Here is a 27,349-nt window from a genome sequence, read left to right on the forward strand (position 1 = left end):
TTTCCATCACAGCCTTCTTTTTGTCAAACCAGTAGATGCAACCCTTCAGATTCTGATTATAAAACCCCCTTTATTTGATGTATCCAGCTGTTTCTCTGCTCTTGCACTCCCTCCAATTCTTCATTGTCCCTTTATCAAAAGCAGACTCCAGTACCCTCCCCACTTCTGCTAGACATTGAGACATTAACATTGCTTTGTTATTCTTATATTCTTATATGTAGATGAGTTCCCAATTCCTATATATAGAATCCAGTTGTCCTCATTTGCCTTTAAAGGCTTCTCACCAGTTGTTTGTCTTCCATAAGCTGATCACTTAGATTTTTCCACACTCCAGTCTTCTCTTTTGCATGGGGGTGTAAACTGAACCATACATTCAGCAGTTCTTTAATCATAGCTCACACTCCAGTGTATTAGATTTTACCATGGTTAAACAGGCCAGTCTATCAAGCAGGTCAGATCATTCTTTTTGATTGCCCTGTCCTTAGTATTACTCCCTCGATCTTTGTTCTTCTGCAAATCTGGCCAGTCAGGGTGCCTTGTTTACTTCCAAAGCACTCGTGAAAATGTTCAATAGAGTTTGAAACTGTTAAACTCTTAAAAATTCCTCAAAAGAAAACTTTTCAGTGATATTTGTCATCGAGGACTACTTCTGAAATCAGACAAAATATTCTTTACCTTCCTAATATATACTTTCTTTTCATTAGTCTTTGCATTAAAATATCTTTGCACAATAGACTAAAAAAAAGTGATATTTCAGGATAGAATAAAATCTGTTTCTTCAGATTTATTGAAAAACACTATTTCCTACTGACTGGCTACCAGAGGCAGCTCAGGGCTTACCAAAACTGCTCATCACCTTACGGGGAACTTCTGGCTAATGCTAACCCCAGAAGGATCTCTTTTCCATGCCATTACCTGGCATCGCCATTTTGCTATGCCATGAACTTTTCTGGGAGGACATCCTGTAATAGCTTTGACATCCTTTGTGGCCTTGGTGCACTCTGGTCACTTAAAGACAGCTTCAGTAACCTGCCTTGCAAGACACATAGGACAGCACGTGTTTTGGTCTCACAGTGGCATCACCTCTATAACATACCTAAAATAAATACATTAAAGAAGAATTTCTGTACATAGTCCAAATATAAGTAATACTGCAAATTTTAACAAGGAAAAAGGAAAAGGAAAAGGACAGCTCTATCTCTTTATTAGTATCAATTTCCACCATCTTTCCTACACTTTTACCCTGTTCTTTTATTTCACAGCTACATGGTTCTTAAGCTCTTTACTGAACCATATGGCTAGGCATTCAGTTCACATGCAAGGGAGGTAGGTCTCTTGCTTCTGTTTTCATGCAAAGTGCTCCAGAGATAATTTTTTACTCCAAATCTCCCCTGGTGTTTTTATACACACACACACACGCACACACACATATATATGGAATTTGATTGGGTGGAACCATCTGCTGTCCAGACAGCAAATTGTGCTAGTTAATGACTGTCCTAAGGCCACCTAATTACCCATCAACAATCTTTTTTTGGTGAAACACTCCCTTGTGTGGTGGAGTGCAGTATTCAGCGTATAATTGCTTTGTATGCTGAAAGTTATATATCATATAAACATGCATACATTAACAAATGCTGTACAAAATGTATGAAGCATAAATGTACGGAATGTAAGCAACTTGAAACCAACTCTCCATTTAACACAGGTATTTCTATCAACTACTTTAGGGATGATGGAGCATTTGGCATGCACGACTACTATCCCACATTTTGAGGAATAGCAAGAGAACCCAGAATGGTAATATATGAAAATTGATTTTCAATTTGTTAGATATTGTGTTCATTATGGCAATGGCAGCCAGGGTAAACAAACTACTGGCACATTACTACATCCCCCTTGATACTTTTTAGAATTTGTACAATATTCACATTTGTTTGGTAGTTCTGCAATACCAAGAATTAAAATAGCTGAAGCATAGGTAGTCAAGAGTCCTAGACTATGTTTTAGAAACTAATTGGTAAGAAAGATCTCTGTTCTGTCTTATTATGTGTTGTATGACTATGTGATAATTTTCATTATTCACTGATGAAACAAGTAAAGTGTCTTCTTTTTGAACAGAGAATACAAGTGTTTTATTATCATTCCCGATTTAGCTGCATAATTAGTAACTATTTAGCTTTTTATGTGAAGTAATAAGTCCATACTTTTGATAGCATTTTGCTTTCTTTTCAGAAACATTTCCTTTTTATTTGCACATATGAACTTATTATTTTCTTGGACTTGTGGAAATACAGCAAATAATTAATTTTCCTTTTGTGTCGTATCTGTGCAATGTGATCTAAATGAGTAGGTTTTAGTTGTTACATCACATAGGGTCAAAATATCAAACACATGTGATAGTTTATGCAAGAGCTATTTAGACAGGTTTCCACATGCTTTAGTAACGTTTAGCTCCCTTGCATTTCTTATAATGGATATTCAGCAATGTTTGCCACTAAGAATTTGCTCTTCTTTAATCTGTTTTCTTGACCTGACCTAGGAGTCATGCTTGACTTTGATGTCTACGAGTTTTAGCATTGTCTAATGTTGTAATGCTGATCTAATTTCACATGTAATAGGATGTACTTACAAAGTTGCCTATCTCGATCTGGAGAATGTTTCTTTCCTTACGCATTTCTGAAACACTTCCTTAAGATGTTTTGCAATGGTTTCTTTAAAGTTGTTCCATACAGAGCTGTCGACATAGTTTAATCTTTGTGATCAGCCCTTTTGTGAGTAAGTGGCCACACTAGATTCCTGCACAGTTTTGTATTTTATTCAGCTGGAGCATTTGAAATGATGGTGAGACTCCTTTGCTTACTAGTCCCAAATTCTCCCATACTTGGCTCCACAGACAACTGTGAAGCCATGTGGAGTCTCAGAGAAATGGCATTGTTTTGTTAATACCCATGTGCTGTAGCATCACTGAGACTCCAACCCATGGGCAGCTGGCACAAGGCACGGTGATAGCTCAGATGGAACAACAGAGCCTGGGTTTGTTAAGCACTGCTTACATGACCTACCAGGTGCCCTGGAAAGGCTATCATTCCATCTTCCCAGTGACAACATGTTGTATATGGGGCAAGATTGGCTGCCATGCACACCAGCTCAAATTGCTCAATGAATGAACAGCACACAGGGAGATACTGGATATGAGAGCTTCTGCAACAGCCAGGCCTTTCTCATACAAGGAAGAGGCACAAGGAATTTCAGCACTGCAAGATGAGCTGGACTGAGTACATCACCTAACCCTGTGCTTCCTTTTCCTCTTCAGCTGGCAAATGGGGTGGGAAATGCCCACAGTGGCTGGCAGCCTGTCCTCATCTGGGTATGCCTTCCTAAGGATGTCCTCTTCCCATAGCTTGTGTTTCCTCACCAGGGCTCTCACACTGGAGACATCTGCATCAGATGTGAGCTGTGGTCTCATAATGCAACGTTCTAGTATCTTCTGTAACATAGAAAACGACAAAAAAAATATGAATTTCATTATACCAAATCCTGAGTCATTGCCGTGTTGAGAAAAGCAGTGTCCTGATGTGTGCTGAAACACGCTGGCTATACATCTTTTGGCTGGAAAGGCAATGCACTCAGAAAGGTGCTGTGGCTAGTTTTACACTGAGGAGGTAAAAGAGATTCTGCTTAATAATGGGGAAGGCTTGGAGGAACTGCCAGAATCAGGGCTGAACCTGTCGCCTGCATTGAGTTTCCCTTGATCTTGCCTGGAACTCTCAAGTTCTCATGGGAAATGGCATTTTTCTCTCTATAGTCAGGAAATGCACTCTGGTAACCAACAGATTTATGCATCAACTAGTTTTTTGTAATGTACTTTATCCCTTGGAGCTAACTGCAATGAACACTGGAAATTTAAAGCTGATGTTAGCATATGATGCCACATATGTTAGACAAGGATAGTAAACCCAAAGGCATAGCTCTCCAGCATTTGCTGATTTTATTGAAACAAGAAGATACCATTAACCTACTACAGCTGAAAAGATTTAGAGGCCAGTTATTTCTGGATAAGTTGCTTTAGAAGTCCCAATGTCTTTTAGTGTTTGATGGGATATTGCAGTGATGCTGGCAAGAACTATAATACTTGAGGCAGGGAGTGCCTTACAAAGAAAGACTAATTTAAGAAATAGACATATAAGCTCTACAATAAAGAGGTGCATATGTACAGGTCTTCTATGAGTCAAATCAGAAGAGAGATTATGTTCTATGAAAGAATAAACAGACCAAATAACCCTGCAACCATGAGGTACTATGAGTATTTGCCCAGGACATTAGGTACTTCTTAGAGAGTTTCTGAAATCTTTTCTGAATACACATTTTTTTCTGAGTCTGAATAAAGTTAGCATATATGTAGCATATCGATACTCCCTATTTGTCATGGGAAGGAGCATACAGAGACCTTTTAAAAACAAGTTAATATTTCTAGTAGATAGAAACACTTCTTTTTCTGCTGATTTTTACCTTATGGTTCAAATTTTCTCAAGCCATTTCAGTTTTTCTATCCTAATGCCTTCATGGTTTAGTGGTAGACTCAGCAGTGTTAGATTAACAGTTGGTCTCAATGGTCTTAGAGGTCTTTTCCAACCTAAAAGATTCTCTTAATCTATATTTGAATTACAGATAAATGTATTTATGTATACCTTTCTCATTATGACATATATATATTTATCTTATTCAAATAAAGACCATATGGGTCACCATATGGAAGCTGTTGTGTGGATTAAGCACAGTTTCACTGAACTACCCTATTAAAGCCTGATTTTTGTGAGTGATATTCAGCTTTGCACTCATGGAGATTCTTATGATCTCTTGATTTCTGACTTGGACTTGAACATTTTTGCTTTTATTCAGATGGGCCACAATGTAATAATACTTTGAATGTCTGAAGCATCACACTGATGTACATCAGTTGCATTTACTTATATCCATGAATAGAACATGGCTGTTTCTAGTAAAGATAGTAATCAGGAATAAACCAGAAGGGATTTCAGTGAAGCTTTCTTTCTCCTGTGTTCAGAAAGGTGGTCTGAAAAATCTGAGACAAACATGTGCTGAAGCATCTAATATCAAAAGCCCATGGTATAGGGATGAGACATAATGAAGAGTTCTGTAGGCTGCAGAGAAGCTGTAAAGGATGGGAAAGTCTGAAGAGAGCAATCATGAAGAATGATTGACAAAAGTGGAAAGAAAACACAAAATCTATCTGATCTTTTATTTGTCCTAAGCAGTCACTTTAATGAATCTTTTAATAATTAAATCTGATCCAAGGCATGTCTTTGAGCATTAATATTGAATTCCTAACTTAGTTGCAGTTGTAGTTTTAGGATGTGTTTATTGTGGTCTTAGACACCATCAGACTAGTCAGGGGGAAAAAAATCATTGCAGAAAAAAACCTGAAATGAAAATAGTTTCAAGGCGCAGCAATTTTGGGTGAACTGCATCCCACCACTGCTCATCAGCAGAGAGACCCCAAAATTGCCATAAGTGTAGTATCTTGGGATGGTCCATCATGTTCCTCTGTTCCTTGAGCTGCACTGAATGTATCATTTGGCCACTGGGGCTCTGCCCCACAAGTCAGAAGTGCATTTCTTCAGAGTTGTCACAGCCCTCTCCTGTCGGTCTTTCCCTCTGACATTTCCTATTTGTCCCAAACTTGTCCCAGATGCTTATAAAGCTGCTGCTGAACTTCTGCAGATTGCAGCCTGAGGTTTCACAGAAAACCCAGCTTGATATTGCTCCCTTAATGCAATAAGAGACCATAAACTACCACTGCACAGCCTGTGCTTTATGGACAGCATTCCCAAGTCAGGCTGTCTGCTTTACCACCACGGGGGGGCTTTGGTGATCCTTAACCTGAATATGGCTGGAAGTTTGTATTGGTATTAGCCTCGTTGAATTTTGCATTCTCTGCCACTTTGGTAATCACAAAACCTCTTCTTTGTTATTTGACTGGATACCAGAGAGGATTTTTCATTTATATGCTAATAGAGCTTTTGCCCAAGGGTGTTTTGCAACAGGGTGAATCACGTGCTAACAACAAAACCAGGTTCCTCAATGTCAGGTTCCCTCAGCATCAGTAACTTCAGAAATAAATTACTAAAGAAGACATGCTGATTACCCAGGGTGAGATCCATCTCAGCTACTTTCAGACATTCAGAGTTAGGTGTCAAGTGTCATCTGGACGTTTAGGCTTCTCCAGAAGAATCCAGGGTAGAGGTGTTTAGTCACTACTTGCAGTTGCCACTCTTTTTTTCATACACTTAATACAAAGAAAACACAACCAGCTTCTACTATGAATTTAACTTTCAGATGACTTAATGGTCAAGCGTATCCTAAGTACACACCTTGTGAAAAGGATGAGTTTGTCTCAAAAGGAACAGCGCTTCATAGTAAAAAGCAGATTTGAACTTTGAACTAATTTAGGAAATTTAATACCAGTGCCAGCTTTGAGTCAAAGGTACTTTTGGCTACCTCTGGCTTGAGCTTAAAGAACAGATACTTCATATAGGGAAGGCTTAATTCAGGAAAGAAAAGTTAGTTGTCAGACAACAAGCAGCTCAGTCAGCTTCCTAAGAGATGCTGTAGGCTTCTTCCCCACCTCATTTCCTTTTGTCTTAAAAGCAAAGGTGCCATATGAGAAGGTAAATGAAAACAGGATCCCATGCAAAAATATCACACCCATTAGCTTCCATACATTTCAGAAACATTACCTCTATCTGACAGCCTTTGTGTGGCACAATTACAAAGAAGTTGTAACAAATGTTCCCATTCCTCGGTTGAGGTATTGAAACTCTTCTAGGCACTTCAGCCAGGGACACAGGTAGATTGGAGATTGTAGCAGAAGAAAGAGAACATGTGTGTGCTTTTGTGCATAGTTACTTTTGTCTAAATTGTTTCTTGTCACCATTCTCACAGAAAAAATATTCCAAATTTTTTACAGAAATGCAGGTACTCACATTAATTATAGTATCAGCCAAGGATTGGGAGAGACTTGTGACTCTCCTTTACCTACTGGGTAGGTTTTCTAATTCTGGCTTCAGTTAAGCAGTTCCAGAAAGTTTCAATACATTGAAGGTGAGAAAGGAAGTTGAAAGCAAACTTAGCACTTGCATTTCATGATAAAATAAGTGTGCTTATTTCAAGAAGCGGAACAAAAAAAAGATAATGTAGATATAAAATTAAACCTAATAAGTTGAACTTTTGGAAGGATGGAATACTCCATGTAAGATGATCAGATTGTCTCAACTTGTTCTTCTTGTAAGAACAACTTTTCATATTGTTTCCTGTGTTCACATGAGAAAAGTATGTAATGAGACTTCTAGAAGTCATTGGGTTTGTTTCTATTTTCTGTTAGTCAAGGTCCTAGTACAAACTCATATCCACAGTCAGAGTGGCAGTGATTTCACACGTATGCCCATCTCTAAGAGGAAGCAGGATGCTTTGTCATCCTATTAATCTCAAATTCTTTCATAAGCATTACGTTTAATCATTCAGGAGGACTTTCAGTGCAAATGTATGTGTGCCTAATAATGCTTGCATAATGTCTTAGAAAATGTAATGACTGAGCTTCCTAGAGGTGTGCTGAACACATGCAGATCCTCATTAGATTAAAAGAATTCCAACAAAAAAATTGTTGGATCAGTCCATTAAATTCCAATAATCTGCTAATAGCATCCAGCCGGGTGACAATTTCAATACAATTGCTAAGAATCTGGAGCTTTTTTGCAGCAGAAATTGATAATGTAGTTTGTAGAAACATTTAATGATTTTTCAAGGTGAAATGTTCGAATCTCATTTAAATTTGTTAAGTTGCATGCTGTATTAAATGTGAAGCCCAGAAATAAGAAAGACATTTCAAATGGAAAAATTATACAATGTGGTTTAGGATGCAGAGAAATGTTGTTCATCATAACTTTTTTATTTCTTTTGAGATAGAACACTACAAGAAAAATGAGCATGTACACAGAAATCATGATGCAACAGCACTTTTCAGGGAAAAATATTCCTTCAAAAGAATTCTTATTATCTTCCTATGTAAATGTCTTCATTCTAACAATCATCTCCATAGCTGTTTTTAAATTTATTTTTTATTATGGATATAATAATGTATTGAATTCAGGTGTTTGCATGGAGAAAATATGTTGATGTGTTTACTAGGCTATTGCTGTCCTCACTTTTAGAATATCACTGTAAGGCTGTCTCGCATGGATGATCTCTATCATATCATCAGCCAGGTTACAGCAGCTACTGCATTTCCTTGAGCCCCAGGTGGGAATGATTTTGGTCCCTCAGCACACTCAGCCACAAGACCTGCAGATGGGAAGGTTCACACCTTACAGCAGCTGCTCTCTGACAAATAATGTGGGTGGGAAATTTCCCTGTTTCAGAAAGCTGGAGGCGTGGAGCTCTGACTCAGTGCAATAAAACACCCGTTCAGCAACTTCTGAGACTCCGTCAAGATTGTAAATTTGTTTCAGGAGGCACTGGCACCTGTGGAGCCCAGTACTAAGGTGCCACTCACAGCAGCTGCTTTTAATGTAGCAGCGATCTCAATGGCATCAACCTCTGCCTTATCCCAGGTAAGTGGAAAACAGAACAACCCTGGCAGGAATCTTGGATTTTTGATTCAGATTTGTCCCTGAACTACAACAGGTCTAGTCCCCTGTTATCTATAGGACATAAATTTCCAGGAAAAAAGATTATTCTTTCTTGGGTACTTGCAGTTACCAGGACCTGGAGTCAGAATCATTCCATATAGCACAAAACTGGTATGTTCATTTTATTTGCCACAATGAGGAGGTGCAAATTGCCTGTTCCATATTGGAATGTTACAGTGGGGGTTTGAATTAATTAAAAATCTGATCTTTATTCTCTTCTTCATCCCCTGTTCTTCTTCCCTCAGCAGCATTCAAGCAGAAAATCAAGCCACTTGGAAAATGAAGAAAGAAAATGGATGATGCACTATGTAGCCCCAAGTGATGATGCTAAGGTATCATATTTCTACAAACTAAAAATATGGGGGACTAAACCAATACTTTTTTGAGGAGGGTAGGGTATTCCCCCCCCATCCCCCAATTTGGTTAGTAAAAATTCACATGGTTATGTAGAAATAGGAATATTTAATGAAAGAAAATTTTCTTTAGATGCAGTATCTGCATAGCATTAATAACATAGAATGTGTTATTTCCATGGTTTTTTTCCTTACAGAAATCTCTTGGTGAAAATGCACTTGATTTGCTGTTAAAATGAGACTGACTTTGGCTTTCTTCTAATGCTATCTATTGACTTCATGGAGCTTTGGCCCAGAATGAATGGAGAATGCTGTCAGAGTCAGAAAGTCAGAGCATAGTTGTTGGTTAACCTTTGGGGTTTGGTCATTATTGCAAATTTTCAGAACAAATGCCCACTTTGATCCCTGTGCACTTACTCACAATGAAAGAACAGCTCTGGGCATGTTTGCAGGGCCTCTGGCAGAGATAGAGTAGCATCAAACACATAGCAGCTTGATCAGTGATGATTTTTGCTGCTGGCATTGTGCCAAGCTGCCTCAAAGTAAAACATGGGGGCTCCAAATGAAAAGAAAACTTACTTTTGATGACATTTTAAATGATGTGTGATTCAAACATATATAGGTTATATATGTTTGATTGGTTTTTTTTCGTGTAACCAAACTACCAAATGAACAGAAAACTACAAACATTGTTTTGCCTGTGTATGTCATAACCATATCAAACTGATTGATCAAACTGATCTCTTGTTAACAGCATGCTGGCAGCTCCTACAGATGAGTATGAGTGTACAAAAGGTACAAACTACCAGTAGGGAGTGAAACTTGCTGTAAAGGACAAAGCAGCATAACCAAAACTGACATGGCATTTAGGTGTTCCTAATTTGTTCTGTGTGTGTGTGTGCTGAAGCTCAGCAACAGAATGTACTAAAGCAGGAAAAGCAGCTGTTGGGGGAAATGATGACCCAATCACCTTAGCAGTTTTGTAATGATTTAATGTATTCATAGTGAAGTTCTGTTTTGGTTTAGAATATCCATAGCTAAAAGCAACCAACTCCTCTTTACCAGTAACATAGTTACATTTACATAAAGACTGTAAGAATCCAGCATGCACTTTAGAAAATACATGAAGTAATACAAAAAGGTGATCCTGTGGCCATAATCTCCAGTGTATAGGGGGATATGGGACCCTTCCCAAAGCTTCAATTCATTATTCATGCCATAATTTCTTCCTGCCAAATGAACTTCTGAAAGTTCTGTTTACTGTGTACAGGCATTTAACAACAAAGGCATTCTCAGACATTCTTTATTTACCTCCTGATTTTTAATGTCTTCTCTGTAATTAATCTTAGCAAAAAACTGGCACTAAAGGCACAGACTTGTCTAAACTGGCCAGTTTCTGCCTCCTACAGGTATTGAGTTTCCTGGGTAGCTTTCGGTAATTGCCTCAATTTTTGTAAGTCATAGCTTGCCATCCTCAGCAGGAGGATAATCATTAGTAGAGAGTTATTAGAAAGGATTACATTCTTGTAGCAGACCTTGACTTCTAAGAGATGTAAACAAGTATAAACTTTCCTTAATACAAAAGCTCAAATATTTGCCTAAGCACTTGTTTCAATTTGAGAAGACTTTACACAGCTGTGTGATAAACCAAATAATTACTGGATTTGGTTAGGAAAACATGCCTGGGGCTGTGCATGGAATTTAGCTATTCCCTACCTGTAGTGCAAAGTCAAATATACTCCACTGCTAAATTTTCAGGAAAATGAAACAACAATTCACAATTGTGTGGAGCTGGCTCAGCCTGTGTTCTGGTAATGCTGAGATCTTACCTCCCCTGTTTAGAACACAGCCACATAAAATATCATGTGCCTTACATATGACTTTGACAACGAAGATTGATTTATTTTTCAGTTCTATTCTCTGTAGTCTGATGAAGATAATGTATTTTTTGGAACTTAGCCCATTTGTTGTTTTGGATATGCTGCTCACAGCAAAAAGTGTTAGCATTTTAACCAGTCAGCTCACTGAAGACATTCTGGTATGATTCCTGGTCATAAGCTTGAGCTCATGGGCAAACCTGATGGTTATATCAGGCACTGGCTTCTATTTAACATGCCTTTCAATTACCCAGTGTTTTATAAAGATATCAATCTTGCCATTTTTTGGGACAACTTCATAGCCTGGAAATTACTGCATTTTTTGGGCAATTTCCCTTGATAACCTTCATGTCTTTCATTCTTATAGAGATGGAAATTATTTGAGAGGTTAAGCTAAATTGTATCATGATGGATTCCCTGTGGTCCAATGCTTTGCACACTTCATCTGATGTACTGTCTTGTCTTACTAATTTCTTATACTTTGACCTTTTTATCAGTCTTTGACTTTTGTCACAGTAGCAGCATGTTTGTATGTTCTTACTCTTATTTCACTCAAGAGTTACTCCCTGTTATTTTAATTGAAGTCTCATAAAATAGATAACATATCCTAATTATTTCATAATCTTCAACCAGCTCTGCTCTATTTCACTTCAGATTGTCTTTTCCAAATTTTGGTCATTAGCTTTCATAATAGCTTCTTTCTTTGGCCACCCCTTCTTGTTGATGATGTTTCAGGTTGTGACTTTACTAAGAATTACTGATCTATTAGTCTTCTGCCATTATCTGAACTTCTCCTTGAGCTCTTTCTGAATATCAGTGGCCACCTACCTACTGGTCACTGAAGTTGCCACCTATTCCTTGACCTACTATATCCTGTGCCTTCAGTATTATTTGTCTTTTTGCAAATATACAAGTGGCATCATAATAAGTTTAGCCATTTTATAACTTACACAGATCCATGCTACTAGAACTGCACTGCCCTGCTCCTAAATCTGCCTCATTTTAATGCTATAGTATTTTATTTCACTAATGCTTTGCTCAGAAGTCCTTAAAACATTCTTTATTATTTCATAGCCTGACTAACTCAAGGTGACTTTTTAAAATGCATATTATATATAGATATACTATTTATACCTCCCCTTTTGTTGGAGATACCCAATTCAGGATCTGCTGATAACATATTTGTATGCAGATTAAAGCTCTTCATGTAGCAGTAGCAGTCAGACCTCAGGATTTGACTGTTTGCATTTTCTTTCCCCTGCAAAGCCTCATCCTCAGACATTCACTGCAGTCATTTTATGTTACTTCTATATAATAAGACCTGTTACTATTATAATGAGACATCAACTGCAGAACTGGCTACTCAATAAAATCTGAAATTCCTTCTTTTCTTCTGCTTCAGTTCCTAAACAGTGAGAGAGGGAGCCATCCCCAGTGCTGATTTACCCTTTGCATTCAGTCTCTTTAGTACAATCATGATTCTACTCTCTTTGCTTTCTATAAACTTGAGCTGTTTTGATAAATATTCCCCAACTGTTCCCACAGTAAGAAAAATCAATGCAACCACCTGTGCTGCAGCCATAGTAAGCATTGTCTGTTTTCTCCTTCTTTTTGCTGGTATCCTGCTTGCTCTAGCTGCTGCTAGGGGACATGATGAGAATGTTCTCTGAAGGTGTAAAATCCATCAGGCATACATGATTGTCACAACTTTTATAGACTCAGATGACCAGGCCTGGCACCTTCAACAAGGAATTGCAGATAGCCTTCTTTGAAATTAAGGACTGTAGTCAAAACTATTCCATGTCTATCAATCAGATAACCATCCTTGGAAAGGAAAACCTCTGTTCCCACAAAGCAGACTAGGAGAGTTTGTCCAAAGCCATGTGTTGCGTAGTCCTGAGACATTCCCTAAGGTGCTAACACTCAGTCATCCCTCTCTCATGAAAATGATTGCTTTAAAAACAAGCAAGAAAACATAAAAAGACCCCCCCCACACACCTTCTCTCCAATTATCCAAGCACTGCATTAAAAGAAGAAATTTTTTGCATAGGCCTTGATTCTACCTACAGCACAACACAGGCTGTTGGTCAATAGCAAGCCAAATTTGAAGCGTCTCTGATTTCCGGATTCACTGAATTTTTTCTTCATATTGGCTGCTGATGGTCCTGTGTACAATTTAACATTACTAGCTAAATGAACTTTTTCAGCTTATTTATACCATCTTAACTTTCCTATTCATCCTCTCTTTCCACACTTTTTCTTCTTGCTTAGATAGCTACAGGATTTAGGAGTCAATGAAGTTTGTGAAGAAAGTGAATTTGCTGCCTATTATATTTTTGCTGTGATGCCAACTGGAAGAGACAACTTTAGCAGAACCTTGGTTCTTTTCATTGTTTGGTTGTTTTACAGTCAATACATATATTAAAAACTTTAAGATACATCTCCTTTGTTATTTTTTTCAGCAGGAGGAAATGACACCTTACTCCTTGCTTACTGTAAGAATCATAAAGTTGAAAAATGCTCATCAGGCAGATTTTTGTAAGTACCAGATTGTTTTATTGATGTTACATCATTCTCAAATTACTGTATCAGCCCCTGCTTCTGCTAGATATTGCGCAAATGCAAAACACTAAAGTCATACTAGCTAAGAAAACACAGTTGAAGGTAATTTATGCCACAGAATATCTATTTGCAATCTCAGAGATTTATTTGGTTATTGGGTTTTTTACCATATTATTTATTTAACAAGTTGGCTGTTTCAGGGGCTTGAAAATGCCTTAACACCAGTTTTAACACACAGATGTTTATATAACATGTTCATGAAAAATGCATAGATTATAGAGCTGAAATACTTACACACCAGTCTCTCTTCAGTCTTGGGTTATCCTGAGCATCATGACATCAGCTGACTCTTGCCCCCCAGTGAAAGATGTTGGACAGAAATATTTTGGGGACTGTGGTACATGGTACATTTCATCTGTCATGCAAAGTGTTTTGAAAATGTGTGACATTTGGACAGCCTTTGCCTGTGGTTCACATTCCCAGATTTTTCTCTGAGAATTTTGTCCTGCCATTCCTACATGTGTCTCATGAACTTGGCACACCACTAATATCACAGTTTTACATATCCCTTTACCATACTGTTCTTCCTTCACTTGTTTTGCATTTTCTTTCCTTTTTGGGAGATCATGATGAAGGTTGCTGAAGCCATAAAATCCTAGAGATAAAATTTCTCACCATCTCTTTGTATTTCACTCACTTCAGTGTTTTAAGAGCATGGATGTCACCCTTGTCAATTTTCCAATCAAGTGAAGAGAAGTGCTCTGTTCACATTGTCTGTAATATCAGGCTGCAGAAAATAGAAGAAATATTATGGTATAGAAGAAAAGGTCAAATTAATTTTTTATTCCTTTTGAGAGCTATGAAACACTGCATGTATGTGCAAGACTTCACCTTCATTCCTTTGAACTGTTGATTTAATTTCTCTTAATACCACCTTTGACCTAGAATGAAAATTGAACCAGATAAGAACCATGATTCAGCTGCTTATGCAAAGGAATTGCACAAAGTAAAATGATGCTGCATTCTCAGAAAACAGTGTTAAAGTTGTGACCTTGTCCTCCATCCTGAGGACAGGGAGATTTCTGAGAGGTGTCACTTAGGAATTTTGAAAATTCCTGTTATCACCAACATGTACACTGCTGTAGTAGAGCTCAAAACATGTGGGCTCAGTTCTTAGGTCTGTTCACGGACTTGTTGCATAAGAAGTTTAGATAAATTTACATATCAAAACATTCTGTGACTCTGTTGCCCTGTCTACAAAATATAGAGTATCTTCTCCAACACATTTTGTTTGTCTCTTATCTATTTAGGCAACATGCTCATTTTGGATCTCCTACTATTGTAGAGAGATTTTAATTTAAGATGTTAGGTAACTAGAGACAGTGGGAAGTATTTTAAGATTCTTTTGCTAATTGTCAGTAAATTAGGCTTGGGGACCAGTTGGTGAAGAAAATTGTCATTTCTTTCTGTCAGTAATTCCCCAGCTACTCTGCGAGACTGAGCCAGTTTCTTAAGGGTGTTGTAGAATGAAGCACTGTAGACCAGGATGCTGTTGAACAAGGAAGATAAACAAACATCAGATAGGCTGTTACTTAGACAACAAAGAGCTATCTCTACTTTCAAAGAAATTGAAATCTCACAGGAAAAATAACATGATACTCTGGAATTTTAAAACTTAAGTACAATTCAAAAAATATATATTGTAGCTTTCAAGTGCTTGATTTTGCACTGCTATTGATGTTCTTTCAGCTTAGGGTTTTTATTTTAACATTTGAATGTGTGTGAAGTATCAGAAAACTAAAATAACTACACATGCTATTGTGTGTGAATAATAAAATTATATTTACCTAGCCTTTTCTCAGCAATATGATCTTTCCCCTGGAAAAGTCATCAGAAGCATCTGGTACAGTCAGATGCTATCTGACTGTGAGATATCTGTAGAAGACTGACAATTTTTGTAATAACATTTCTCAAATTTCCCTAGATTTTCAGTTTCCCTGTATCAATCCGCCTTTTCAATCAAGAGCAACGACTTCTGACTTGTTTTTTCTACCTGCATGCTATCTTCCCATCTTTTTCAGCATGTGCAGTGCTCCATTCCATGATTTTTCTCTGTTTGTTGCAAGTGCAGTCACATCAGGTCGTTTGGTCATAGAGTTTCTACATTTTAATTTGGCTTACTTGCCAGATCCTGACTTCTGTATATTTCCACTGATAGTCCTCACTGACACATGCACCCAACTTAATCTTGGCTGTTTTCTTAAAATACGCACCTCAAGATCCATGGGATGTGTGTTTCAAAAGCCTGGGATGAAATCCAACTTTATCCTGAAATCTGATGTTACACCTTTGCCTGTAGACAACACATGCTGATGGAGTTTGGCACAGAAAAAATTAAACTGAAACGAAGACAGTTCATGTTGAGGCGCGGCATGCGCTCCTCGCCGCGGCACTCCGAGCCGTGCTGGGCGGTGAGGGAAGAGAACGGGCGGCCGCTTTCCCCCGCAAGCTCTGCAGTTTCAGTTCGTGGCGCAGGGACAGACGAAGGCGACACGGGACTTGGGGGGAAACGAGATGGTTTTATTCCATGAGCCCCAAGACCCCGGCGGGCGGGGGGGCAAAGGTTTTATACAGAACTCAGGAGGACGGGTGTAGGAACAGTAACCAATGAGGGAATAGCAGGGGAGGAGTTTAGGGCAGAACTAACATCTGGAAGCTGAGGAGGGGGCTAGAATGAATGACAGGGAAGGTTCTAGGGAAAGGGGCAGGGAAAGGGGGGTTGGGGGGGGGAAACAGATATTAAACAAATATCAAATGAAAGAAAAACACACCACCGCATCTCCCTCTTTTACTTTACAAAAAGAAGGAGAATTTTGTGGTTTAAGCAAATTAATAAAACATGCAAATAATATAAAATCATATGATAACATTGTAAATTACTTAAAGGACATGAAAGACACATTATTGCATTTATAGGGCAGGAAGAGTAGTAACAGCTTAAATTAGACACAAGACTGCACAAAACTTGCTGTTTTGCTGTTCTGAGTAACAATTTAAAATAATGTAAATAATGTAAATAATTGAAATAGAATGAAATAATTGACAGAAATTAAACTAAAAAATTTAATTAGAATGATTAAAATTATAACTATCTAATTTGAATAAAATAATTAAATGGAATTATTGGAATTAAATATAATAAAAGATCAACTAAATATAACTAATAAATTTTTAAATTTCGCAGCAATGCAGCAAGCCTGAAGCGATATAGTAGCTGAGTGATTCCTGTAGCAATAATGGTTAAACACAGCCTTTAAGTTAAAAAATATCAGAAAAGACTGAATTAATTATAATTATAACAAAACAACTTAATATAAAATCAAATTGTAACATTATATATTATTAAAAAAACATAAATTGAAAGACATTAAAAAATGATAAACTAATTGTGATTATAACATATGAAACATATAAAAACTTCATCTGGAATATATAAAATTGTCCTAAATGAGAGTCTAAATTAAGGGTACAAAGCACAGCAGGATTTGTGACTTCATCTGATTTAGAATTTGCTGCGTCGCGGCGTTTGCGATGTTCAGCTTCTTAAATTCTTAAAGCAGAGTCAGCGGATAACGGCGCTTGTTTTAAAGCAGAGTCAGCGGATAGCGATGTGGTTTGTTCAATTTGAATGTCCGTTTGAGAGGTGGGCATAATATCTTGAGTAATAATTAACTGGGATGATTTTTTTTTTTTTCTATAAAATATAACTCAACAAACAGATTATTCAAAAATAATCAAAAGCAAAAAGAGGAATTCGTAGTTAAATAAAAAGGAGTATTGGGTAGGGTACATTAAGGAATAGGATAGGGGAATCAGACAATCACTTAATTAGTGATTGCCATGATTAACAGGGGGTATCGGTAAGGGGTGGACCGGGGCGCCGCCATTTCAGGGGGAAGACAAAATGACGGATCCTCAGTCCCGGGTTTCGGCTCCATTTCCTCGGGAGAAGATCCCTCCCGACCCTCCCCCCGGAGGACGAGCCCGAAGAAGGATGGGGAATATCCAACCCCGCCTCCCCCAACAGGGACTAGCCTCGTGCAGGGACGGTGCAGGGCTATTGGGGGAGAGATGGGACTGGCGGGAAACCAGGGGCGGAAAAGAAGGGTCAAGGCGGGAAATGGGTCCCGAGCGGCGTGGCCAGCGCCATCTTGAGAGGGGTGCCGGGCACACTGCACTTGGCCTGAGCGGTGTCCGGCAGGGCACTTGGGGCGGCTCGGCCACAGCAATCCCCAAGGGAGGATAGGAAAGGGTTTTAGGAAAGTCCGAGGGGATGGGGGCATAGGGAGCTTCACAGAAGCAAAAAGGGGAAATTTATAGGAGGGGGGGGGGGCCGCCCGACGCAGCTGGATGTCGGCGCAATGCGTGGGTGTAAAGGGCCCCTTTTAACAACTCTCCTATAGCTAACGTGTCGTCTTCTTAGCTGATCCCTACTGGTGTCTTTTCTACCCCCTCCGTCCAGCCCAGAATGGGGAGGGGAGGATAGAGAAGACAACTTTTTCGAGGAGAAGAAAAAGCGATCTAATCTAGGTCCCCACAGAAGACTAGGCGAAGGATAGCACTCAGTGCTAGCTTCTCCCAGAAAAAGAAAACCCACCCGCTTGCCAGGGACATGCACGGCTACAGCCCCAGTCTGGGCGCAGACGGGGGTTAAAACGCGAGAAAAAAAAAGTGACAGACCCAGCCGCCCGTCGGGGCGACCCCCACCCCGTGTAGCCTACCTTACCTTGCAGGCTCGGACGGAGATGGCTTGAATCTTCTCCTCGACTCGATGGAAAAGTCGCGCTGAAAACTGGGGATGTTCCTTCTCTTTCGGTTTGGCCCTTCCGGAAGCCTGGGTGTTCCCGTTAAACCAAGACTCGTCCCCGAAGCCTTGGTTTCGGCCACTATCAGCCTCCGGTGGTCTCGCTGCAGATGCTGACCGAGGAATGAACCTCTTCTCGGTCAGCCCCTCTTCAGGCTCCCCCGAGCCGCTGCCAAAACCGCCCTCTGTGTTCTCGGGTAAGTCTGCCCGCCAAAAAGCTCTGCAGCCCGGCTGCCCGTGCAGCGCGGCTGCTCCCGGGCGGGAAGATGGCGAGAACAAAGAGGTCCCGGAGCCTCAATCTTTTTCGCTCGGCGCTCAGCTCCTCATAGCATCAGGCAGAGCTTTTACGGCCGTAGATGTTCCTCTTCCTTCCTTCTTCTTCTGTGAGGCGGGCGCCCCCACAAATTTGCCCGTTTTTTTTACAAGACGAAGGAGGGAACCATCCTCTGCTACCATATGTTGAGGCGCGGCATGCGCTCCTCGCCGCGGCACTCCGAGCCGTGCTGGGCGGTGAGGGAAGAGAACGGGCGGCCGCTTTCCCCCGCAAGCTCTGCAGTTTCAGTTCGTGGCGCGCAGGGACAGACGAAGGCGACACGGGACTTGGGGGGAAACGAGATGGTTTTATTCCATGAGCCCCAAGACCCCGGCGGGCGGGGGGGCAAAGGTTTTATACAGAACTCAGGAGGACGGGTGTAGGAACAGTAACCAATGAGGGAATAGCAGGGGAGGAGTTTAGGGCAGAACTAACATCTGGAAGCTGAGGAGGGGGCTAGAATGAATGACAGGGAAGGTTCTAGGGAAAGGGGCAGGGAAAGGGGGGTTGGGGGGGGGAAACAGATATTAAACAAATATCAAATGAAAGAAAAACACACCACCGCAAGTTCACTCCTCCTGAATGGGTCAATCGGCCCCTTTCATATCCCTGCTGTCCCCTCACCTTTTTTGCAGTGTCCTCTATACTTGAGTGATGTTCCTTTCCAACATCTGCTTCATGCTACATATAATTGGTTTCTGTCTTATCTTAGCATGCAAATGCTCTTGACAGACCTGGGCTAATTATTTTGCACTGTACTCCTAACTAACCTTTATGCCAATTACTAATCATGGGTCAGACTCAAACATTTCTGGCACTCCCTGATCTCACTGTGGGCAAGGGAGAGAAAGGCACCCAGATAAGATCACTTGCACTCATCCTGCTGCCCTGCAGGAACTGTGTCATCACCGGCTCCGGTGCTCTATGCAGCTTGGCTGTGAAGGTTGTGGGGGGACTAGAAAGGAATAAATTCCATTAAAGTTTGAGTCTCTTGCAGTCTGGTGCCTATTTTGCAGTGGTATTCCCCTCCTCAGTCCAAGAGTGAGTGCAGACTTTGGTAAAAGAATGACTTTTTAGGTCATTGGTGTGTTCATTTGCTCCTTCTCAGCTGAAAGTCAGTGCTGGTGCTTTTACAAAAACTCACGTTTCTTAACTTTGTTAATGGTGTCACTTCTTCTACAGAACTCCCCATGTCTGGGAGGAATATCTGGTCAGGATGAGATGGCAGGGAAATGGTGTATTAGCTTCTTTTCTTGCTAATGACACCCAGCATTTCTCAAAAGAATGGAAAAGGAGCTGGGTGATGGGAGAGGAGGACCATGGTGGCACAGACTCTCCGATGCCTTCTGGCAGCTCTCCTTAAACAAGTGAGTTATTAGGTGGCCATACAGAGCTGCACCAAGCTCCCAGCCTGGCCCATTTTCACCATCATTAGTGCTTACTCATTTTATGGCAGCCCCTAAACCCCGTGGCTGAAGTTGGCATCCTGTGCCTGCTCCACAGACAAACAGAGGATGAGTGAGGGATCTGCCTCATGTGGCATGCCTGAAGTTCAGGCACCAAGGGAGGGGACTTGTGCTGAGGCAACAGAAGTGGAAGCAAACCTCTTCCAGATTCTTAGCAGGTGAACAGACTTGCAGTTACATCATTTCTGCCCCCCTACTTAGTGCCATGTGAAAGAGCAAAACTCCACTGGATCTCACCTAATCCTGAAGATCTGAGTAAAGAGGTCTCTGTGACAGTACTGCTCTCTGAAACTGTGGCAGCCTCCATGGGTACCAGCTGATTCCACACTCCAGGAGATGACCTTTCCTGCTGGAGTGCACATTCTGGCTCATTAACACAGATGAGGTGAAGAGTGGTGGTGTCAGGTCTGGCTTGACACATTTAACCTCACTGGTACTGAGTGTTTGCGACGCTTTTCCTGGACTGCAGAGGTGAATTTGAGCTCTGTGCCCCAATAAGAAGTTACCTGGAGTGAGCTTCAGGTTGACAGGTGCTTTTTTTCTGGGACACAGTAACTTTTCTGAGAGAAGTCTTGCCAGATCAAGGGGCTGTTGGAAATGAGGTAGGAAAGTTATTCTTGGGTCAAAATGTGACTGCACTCTGGTATATTTTCTACTGTAGAAAACTGACATATGTGGAAACCTTCTCAGCTTGTGGAAACAAACCTGTTAGTCTTAGCTGGAATATCAGAACAATCAGTCCTCTTCCTCAACTTTCCTTCTGTTTTCAGATCTTCTTTTGGGTTTTCATCCTTGAATGAAGAGACCTTGCATATTTATAAAAGAGGAGCTCAGAGACTTTGTCCTCTAAGAAATTATGTCCTTATGAAATTATTTTGTGGAAGCTTTTATATTATCACTTCAGAAGAAATGAGTCAGTTCTGCAACAGTACACTTGGAACCTTTGCAAATCAGTCATTCTCCAGTGATATTAAGGGTTGTTTTTGCTACAGAAAATAAGTGCAAAAAAAAATTAGAGAGATTACAGCTAGTACAGGTGGTACTAATGGCCCTGTCCCAGGAAAGCAGGGTGCCAAGTGGGAGCACAGTGGTGCAGGAGGGAGAGGTGACCCAGGGTATGAAACTTTGAGCTGGGACTGCACCCACTGAATCTGCTCCAGGGAGAAAATCCTACTTTGCCACTTGACTTAAGTGGCTAGACTGGGTAAAGGGCTCATTCACTTAGGGACTCTGCTCATCCCTGGTCAAAGACATCACTGATTAAGCACAGTTCATCAATGAGCTTTTGTTATTTCCATAAGTAAGCCACAGAGAGCAATATTGTGCTTACAAAAGAATGTTGCACCAGGATAGTGGTAGAGCTCTTAGCCATGCCCAAATCTCCTCTCAGATAGCAGTGGGAGGTAAATCCTTAATCCTTTTTGTATTGTACTGAGAAAATGTTCCCAAAGACCATGTCCAGCAATTGAGAAATGGGAGCAGTTCTCCTCCTCCTCCTCTTAGGTGAACTGTAGTAAACTAGAATTCAAGGAGAACCTGTCTGTGCAGGTGAAGAATATTTCACTAGAAGAAAATGATTTCTTTGTTTTGGTGTTGCAAAATGCAGTAACAGGACAGATGGGATTTAGTAGTTTACATTCATTGCTCCTATGAGACTTGTTTTTCTTATATGCTTTGCTTTTCAGTGCTGTAATTTTCTCCTTACCTGTGATGGAGATGAGTGATTTTAGCACGTGATGGTTCATCTCAAGTACAGCTCACAGGACTGTACTCTCACAGAGCAGCACACATAGTGCAGTTCTGAACTACTTCTTCTGGTCTTGTATTTTTAACTGATCTTTAGCTCTAAGACAGAGTTCAGAAGCGGTCTCATAATCATAAAAATTGAATCAGAAGCTACAAATTGGAAAAGGACACCAGGGTCATAGTGCTGACTTTCAAAGAGACTGTAAGTTCAGATGTCTCAGCATTCACATGAGGTGACATTATGTCATCAGGGAAGTTGCAACACGTGCACTGAAGTAAGGGCCTGGCATGGCATGAAACTTCTAATGAAGCCCAGCAACTGCATTATAACTGGAACATGAAGAAAATGTAAATAGAATTTTTAAGCATTAGCTCTCAGGTAGCAATGAATAAACTGGAACATTTTCAGTAGCTCTCCTGTACACTTTTTTCAGGGATAAGAGAGAGCAATGTAAGATGATTAGTAATTTCAAGAGCTCCTATAAAATAATGGTATCATGATCATCATAGTATTCAGCAGTCATTCAACTATCCAGTAATTTTTTATCTCACTGTTTGCCTCATAGTTTAGCCTCAGTTCTAGTGAACTGCCACTTTTACAGAAATACATAAGCTCAGTCAGAACCATAGCATGGGAATACTGTCTGTAAAATTAAAGGAAAACATAGAAAATCACAGGAATCCTATGGAAAACAATAACCTCTCCACATTGGTAGGGACTGTTGATGAATTGTGGCAAAACCAGTTGTGTCATAGTCCCCTTTCTTCACAGGAAGAGAATGTACTTTGTCCTAGTGGTATCATCTCACCCCACCTTCAAGGTCAAATTTTCTATATAGGAGTTACTAACACTATTATGTAATATATTTGTCTGTGACCAACTAGCCTTGTTACAGCAGAATCACACAAAGTGGCTGAGGTGTGAAGGCACTTCTGGAGATTGTGTAGTCCAGACTGCTGCCATAAACAGGTTTGTCTTCAGTAGGTTGTTCAGAGCCATATTCATTTGGGTTTTGAACATTTCCAAGGGCAGAGATTTCACAACCTTTCTGGGCAGTCTGTGACAGTGTGTGTTGGTGTTTACAATGTCAAGGTAAAAATCAAAATTTTACTTATGTTTCAGTGGGATTCCCTGCATATTGGTTTGTGTCCTTTTACCTTTCACTGGGCACCACGGAGAGGGTCTGACTCAGACTTATTTATTTTCCTCTCCCCTGATCAGGTATTTACAGAAATTGATAAGACCCCATAAGCCTTCTCTGTGTCAGGCTGAAGAGTCTCAGCTCTCTCAGCTTCTCCCCACAGAGCAGATGATCCATTCCCCCATTCTCTTTATGGACTTCTTTCTTCAGCTCACTTCAGCACATCCTTACCTCTCTTGTACTGGGGAACCCAGAGATGTGGCCTTGTCAGTGCTGAGCAGAGAGGAAGGCCCACCTTTCCAGATGCTGGCAACACTTGGCCTCACTTGCCCCAGGGACAGCTCAGACTCTATGTTGAGTCTGCTGTCCACTAACACGCACAGATGCCTCTCTGCAGAGCTGCTGTGCAGGTGCTCAGCCCCAGCCCATCCTGGTGCTGGGGTTTTGCTTCCTCCTGTGAAGGACTTTGCATTTCCCTCAGTGGACTTCATGAGGCTCATGTTGGCCTGGCCTCCCACCTGCACAGGTCCTTCTGAATGGCAGCACAGCCTTCTGGGGTGTCAGCTGCTCCCCCAGGTGTTGTTCCACCTGCAGATGTGCTGAAGCTGACCTCTGTCTCATCGCTCACATTGTTAATACAGATGTTAAACAGCCCTGGCTCCACTATCAGCCTCTGGGGTGCACCAGCAGACACTGGCCTCCAACTGTACTTTGTGCTGCCAACCACAATTACGTGACCCTGCTGGTTAAACCAGTTTTTAATCCACCTCACTTTTTATGTATCTATCCTGTACTTCATCAGTTTGACAAAGAATTTTCAATTGCTGATTTGACATAAATATTTATGAAATCAAGACACATACTGAACAGTAATTTTAGGGAGTAGCATCATGAAGATATTTTGCCAAAGAAAACACTCCAGAAAATCAGTAAATTCCAGATAAAACAGTAACAAATGACATTAATAAATCCTGCAGCTGTCCATTCATGGTTGTCTCAGAGCTTTTGTACTGCCAGCTTTCTCAGTTCTATCACAAATCTTATTTTATACAGTGTGTGATGAAAAAATGAGATTTAAAATAAAATAATAATATTTTGGTTTTCAAGACCATTTTGGTTTTCTGGAAGAAAGAGAAAGGAAAAGAATGTGCCTTTGGAAGTGCAGCAAAAATATAGAAATGTGACCTTTCTGTACTCTATGACATCTAGAAATTAAAGGGAGAGAAATTATGTCTTGAATCAGTTCAGAAATGTTAATTTCTGAATTACATCCCCCCTCATCCACTTTGGCATCTTTGGAGATGCTGGATTCATGTTTTTGGTACACTTGAGATTGGCAGTTGTGTGAGCATTAATGAGAGGAGGGATGGTCCAGATGCCCTGAAGCTACATTTAGTTCTTGGCTCTAGATCAGAGGCAGTGATACCATTTATCAGGATAAGTACACCACAGCTCAGCAGGCTGTCAGGCAGCACAGTGAGAGCAGGACTTTCAGTTATCAGAGAGATCAGCAAGCATAGCCCTCCCACTCCTAGTAAATTAAGTATTGTACTGGTAATTGCCAAAGTCAACATATTATCCTGTCAGCATCATTATGTAAATTCTGAGACTCTGAAATATTGTCAGTGGAAATAATTTCAAAGACAGGCAATTTACTGCTTTCTAGAGATAAAACTCCTGGCAGTGTCAAGAAATTCCTTCAAAATTCAGCACAAAGTGTTACATGGGGATCTCCCTAATTGACAGGCACCCTCCCCTAAGAATGTCACAGGGTCTCTAGATTTCAGGCAACACCTTATTTTTAGGCAAAATATCCCAAAGCAATGTATCCTGAAGAAGGACATAGGGATGAGCTCACTTCTAGCCCTGAGGAGCTGACTCAAGACCTGTACCATGCTTACAGATAGTAGGTGCTCTCCTCTTCTTCTTCTTCAGGAGGTGGCCCTCTCTGTTGACTGCCACGACACCAGGCTCCTCCTCTTTTCTGGCAAAAGCCTGTGTTTACAGAGCAGGATGGATCAGCCCTTCTAGCTGCCACTGGAAAAGTTCATGCCCAAGGTCTGAGAATCTCCTTGGTGCTCACTTGGTTCAGGATCTGTGGGAGATGGCAACAGAGAGCAAGCACAGCCTTACTCCACTCCCTCCATCCACAAGATGCAAATCCTTTCTGCCACTTCACTTTTCCTGGGAAGAGATGTGAAGTAGGAATTAGACTCTTGGTCCTTCAAGCATCAGCAAACACCAGGAAATGGTCCCAGCTCCTGCTGGGCTCTTGAATTGCTGGTAGGCCTCTCCCTCCCTACCCCGCCTAGGGAGACCAGGATCAAGGTCACTGGAGTAATTAATTTTCTGTCATAAGGAGTTAATAACCAGGTATGTCAGACATCTACTATTGGTTTGGCCAATGTTTATCAGAAAGAGCTGGTCATCTCTCACCCATGTTTGAGCTATAGACCGCTTCAATGTCTCCACTGCTTGTATCGTGCCTCCTCTGCCTGATACTTTGTGCTTGTGTTTCTGCAGTGAGCCAATCTGATTGCTATGTGAGGCTCTGGTTGCCAACAGCTTCAGATGAAATATTCCACACCAAAACCATCAAAAACTGCAGAAATCCTGTGTGGAACGAAACTTTCTACTTCCGGATACAGAGAAAAGTCAAGGTAAACAACCCAAAACCTCTCTTTTTTATCTAATCTCTGCACAATGTCTCTCAGTTTATCCCAAAACCCCTAAACTAGAAATATCTTCTAGTGCATTTCTGAATTTACTTAAAATTCCCCATACAAGCTGAAGCAAAGCAATTCTGGCTTTGCTGGAATCCAATTTACTCCTAACAGATAGTTGTTATTTATGTATGGGTAATGATAGTCTGACCTCCTTGGGGAAGGCTGATGGGACCCATGACTGTGACAACACAGAGAAACTGAAATTAAAATATAAAATTACACTGTAACAGAAAACCACATGTTCTTCTGAAAGGACATAAAGTAATGGCAGGGGATGATGCCAAATTCTAGTATGATTAAAATCTTTACTCAGTTTGCTCCTGATAATTGAACTACATTCAAATACCTGTGAACAGGTGGCTGAAAGCAGAATGTCCAAGTACCTAGAAGAGTGATTATTGATATGAAATAATTAATCTCTGCTGCCCCTGCTGATATGAAGCAATATAGGACTTCTGGTCATCCATATTCTTCCCTAGAAGATTGCATTTTTTATGAAATCTACTTAAAAGCATAACAGCTGACCCAAACAAGATGTCAGTTCAGCTTTAATTGATAAGACTAAGATCTGGTTCTTTCTACTTGCTTTCTTACTCTTCCTTCTCACACCTTTTCATTAATTCTTCTCTATTTCCTCTATGTAAAGCAGACACTAAGCCTGGAAGAGCTGCAGATTGTCATATTTCTTGTATGTCATACATGCTAGTGAATTGGATATTTTTAATTTCTTTTCCTAGAATGTTCTGGAAATTACTGTTTCTGATGATGATATCATTCATGATGATGACCGAGCAATTGTGCTTTTTGATGTAGCTAAAATCCCCCTTGGGGAAAGAGTTTTTACAGCATTCCCACTAACCCCAGAGGTAAGAGCTTGGTGAGACATTTAGTACAGCTTGATGTCCATTCTGTCCCCTCTGTTAAAGAGATGCACTCTCTCTTCTGGTTTTACCACCAGGAACAGCTTGGTGGTAAAGATGTAGCAAAATTTATTAGCATCCTGGAAACTGCACATCAGTGCAAAATAGATGGCCTTCTCAAATTCCTGTTAGTTTCCTTTGGCACAGGTCACAGCCAAATTTGCAAGCTGCAGAGTAGATGCAATTTTAGGGAAGCTTTGCACTTTCAATAATCTGATAGAAAATAATAATCACGAAGACTATAAAAACAAAAAGAATGCAAGCACAGGGAAATGGCCTGTTTCCACAATATTTTTCTAAACACTAAGCCTTAGAATACCATGTTCAGCACATGGAAGCTGGCAGAGAAAAAAGTGTGAAATACATTTGTAAGGGAGATTTTAAGCATCAAACACCCTTTGTTCTTCAAGTACAGTTGAGCTCCTTGGGGAAGAAAAAGCTGCCTCTGTCCTTTTATGCTGATAATAGCAAGTACAAAACAGGATATTTTTACTTATTAAATTTAAAGGACACGGTGCCTGCAAAAATTAAAGTCACTTTGAAAATCTCTATACATGCTACTTGAGACAGCTTCTCTTTTTTTTTATTTTCAGGGGAAGGAGAAGCTGGAAGTTGAGTTTGTATTGGAGACCATGTGAGTAAAACCCCATTACTGTTGGTAGCTTGGAGTTA

At 40.4% G+C, this 27,349-nt stretch overlaps 1 protein-coding gene across 1 annotated transcript in view; it reads left to right on the top strand.

The window, feature by feature from the left end:
* The first annotated feature begins 8,259 nt into the window (after nt 1-8,259).
* Nucleotides 8,260-27,349, top strand: part of LOC110472153 (cytosolic phospholipase A2 epsilon) — a 35,088-nt gene continuing 15,998 nt past the window's right edge. Inside the window, exons 1-7 of the mRNA XM_077784413.1 lie at nt 8,260-8,319; nt 8,511-8,630; nt 8,957-9,040; nt 13,401-13,476; nt 25,555-25,691; nt 26,495-26,623; nt 27,271-27,311. Coding sequence (XP_077640539.1) covers nt 8,260-8,319; nt 8,511-8,630; nt 8,957-9,040; nt 13,401-13,476; nt 25,555-25,691; nt 26,495-26,623; nt 27,271-27,311 — 647 coding nt within the window. The remainder of the gene's footprint in view (nt 8,320-8,510; nt 8,631-8,956; nt 9,041-13,400; nt 13,477-25,554; nt 25,692-26,494; nt 26,624-27,270; nt 27,312-27,349) is intronic.

This window comes from Lonchura striata, chromosome 6, assembly GCF_046129695.1.
Source record: "Lonchura striata isolate bLonStr1 chromosome 6, bLonStr1.mat, whole genome shotgun sequence".
In the NCBI taxonomy this organism is placed as follows: domain Eukaryota; kingdom Metazoa; phylum Chordata; class Aves; order Passeriformes; family Estrildidae; genus Lonchura; species Lonchura striata.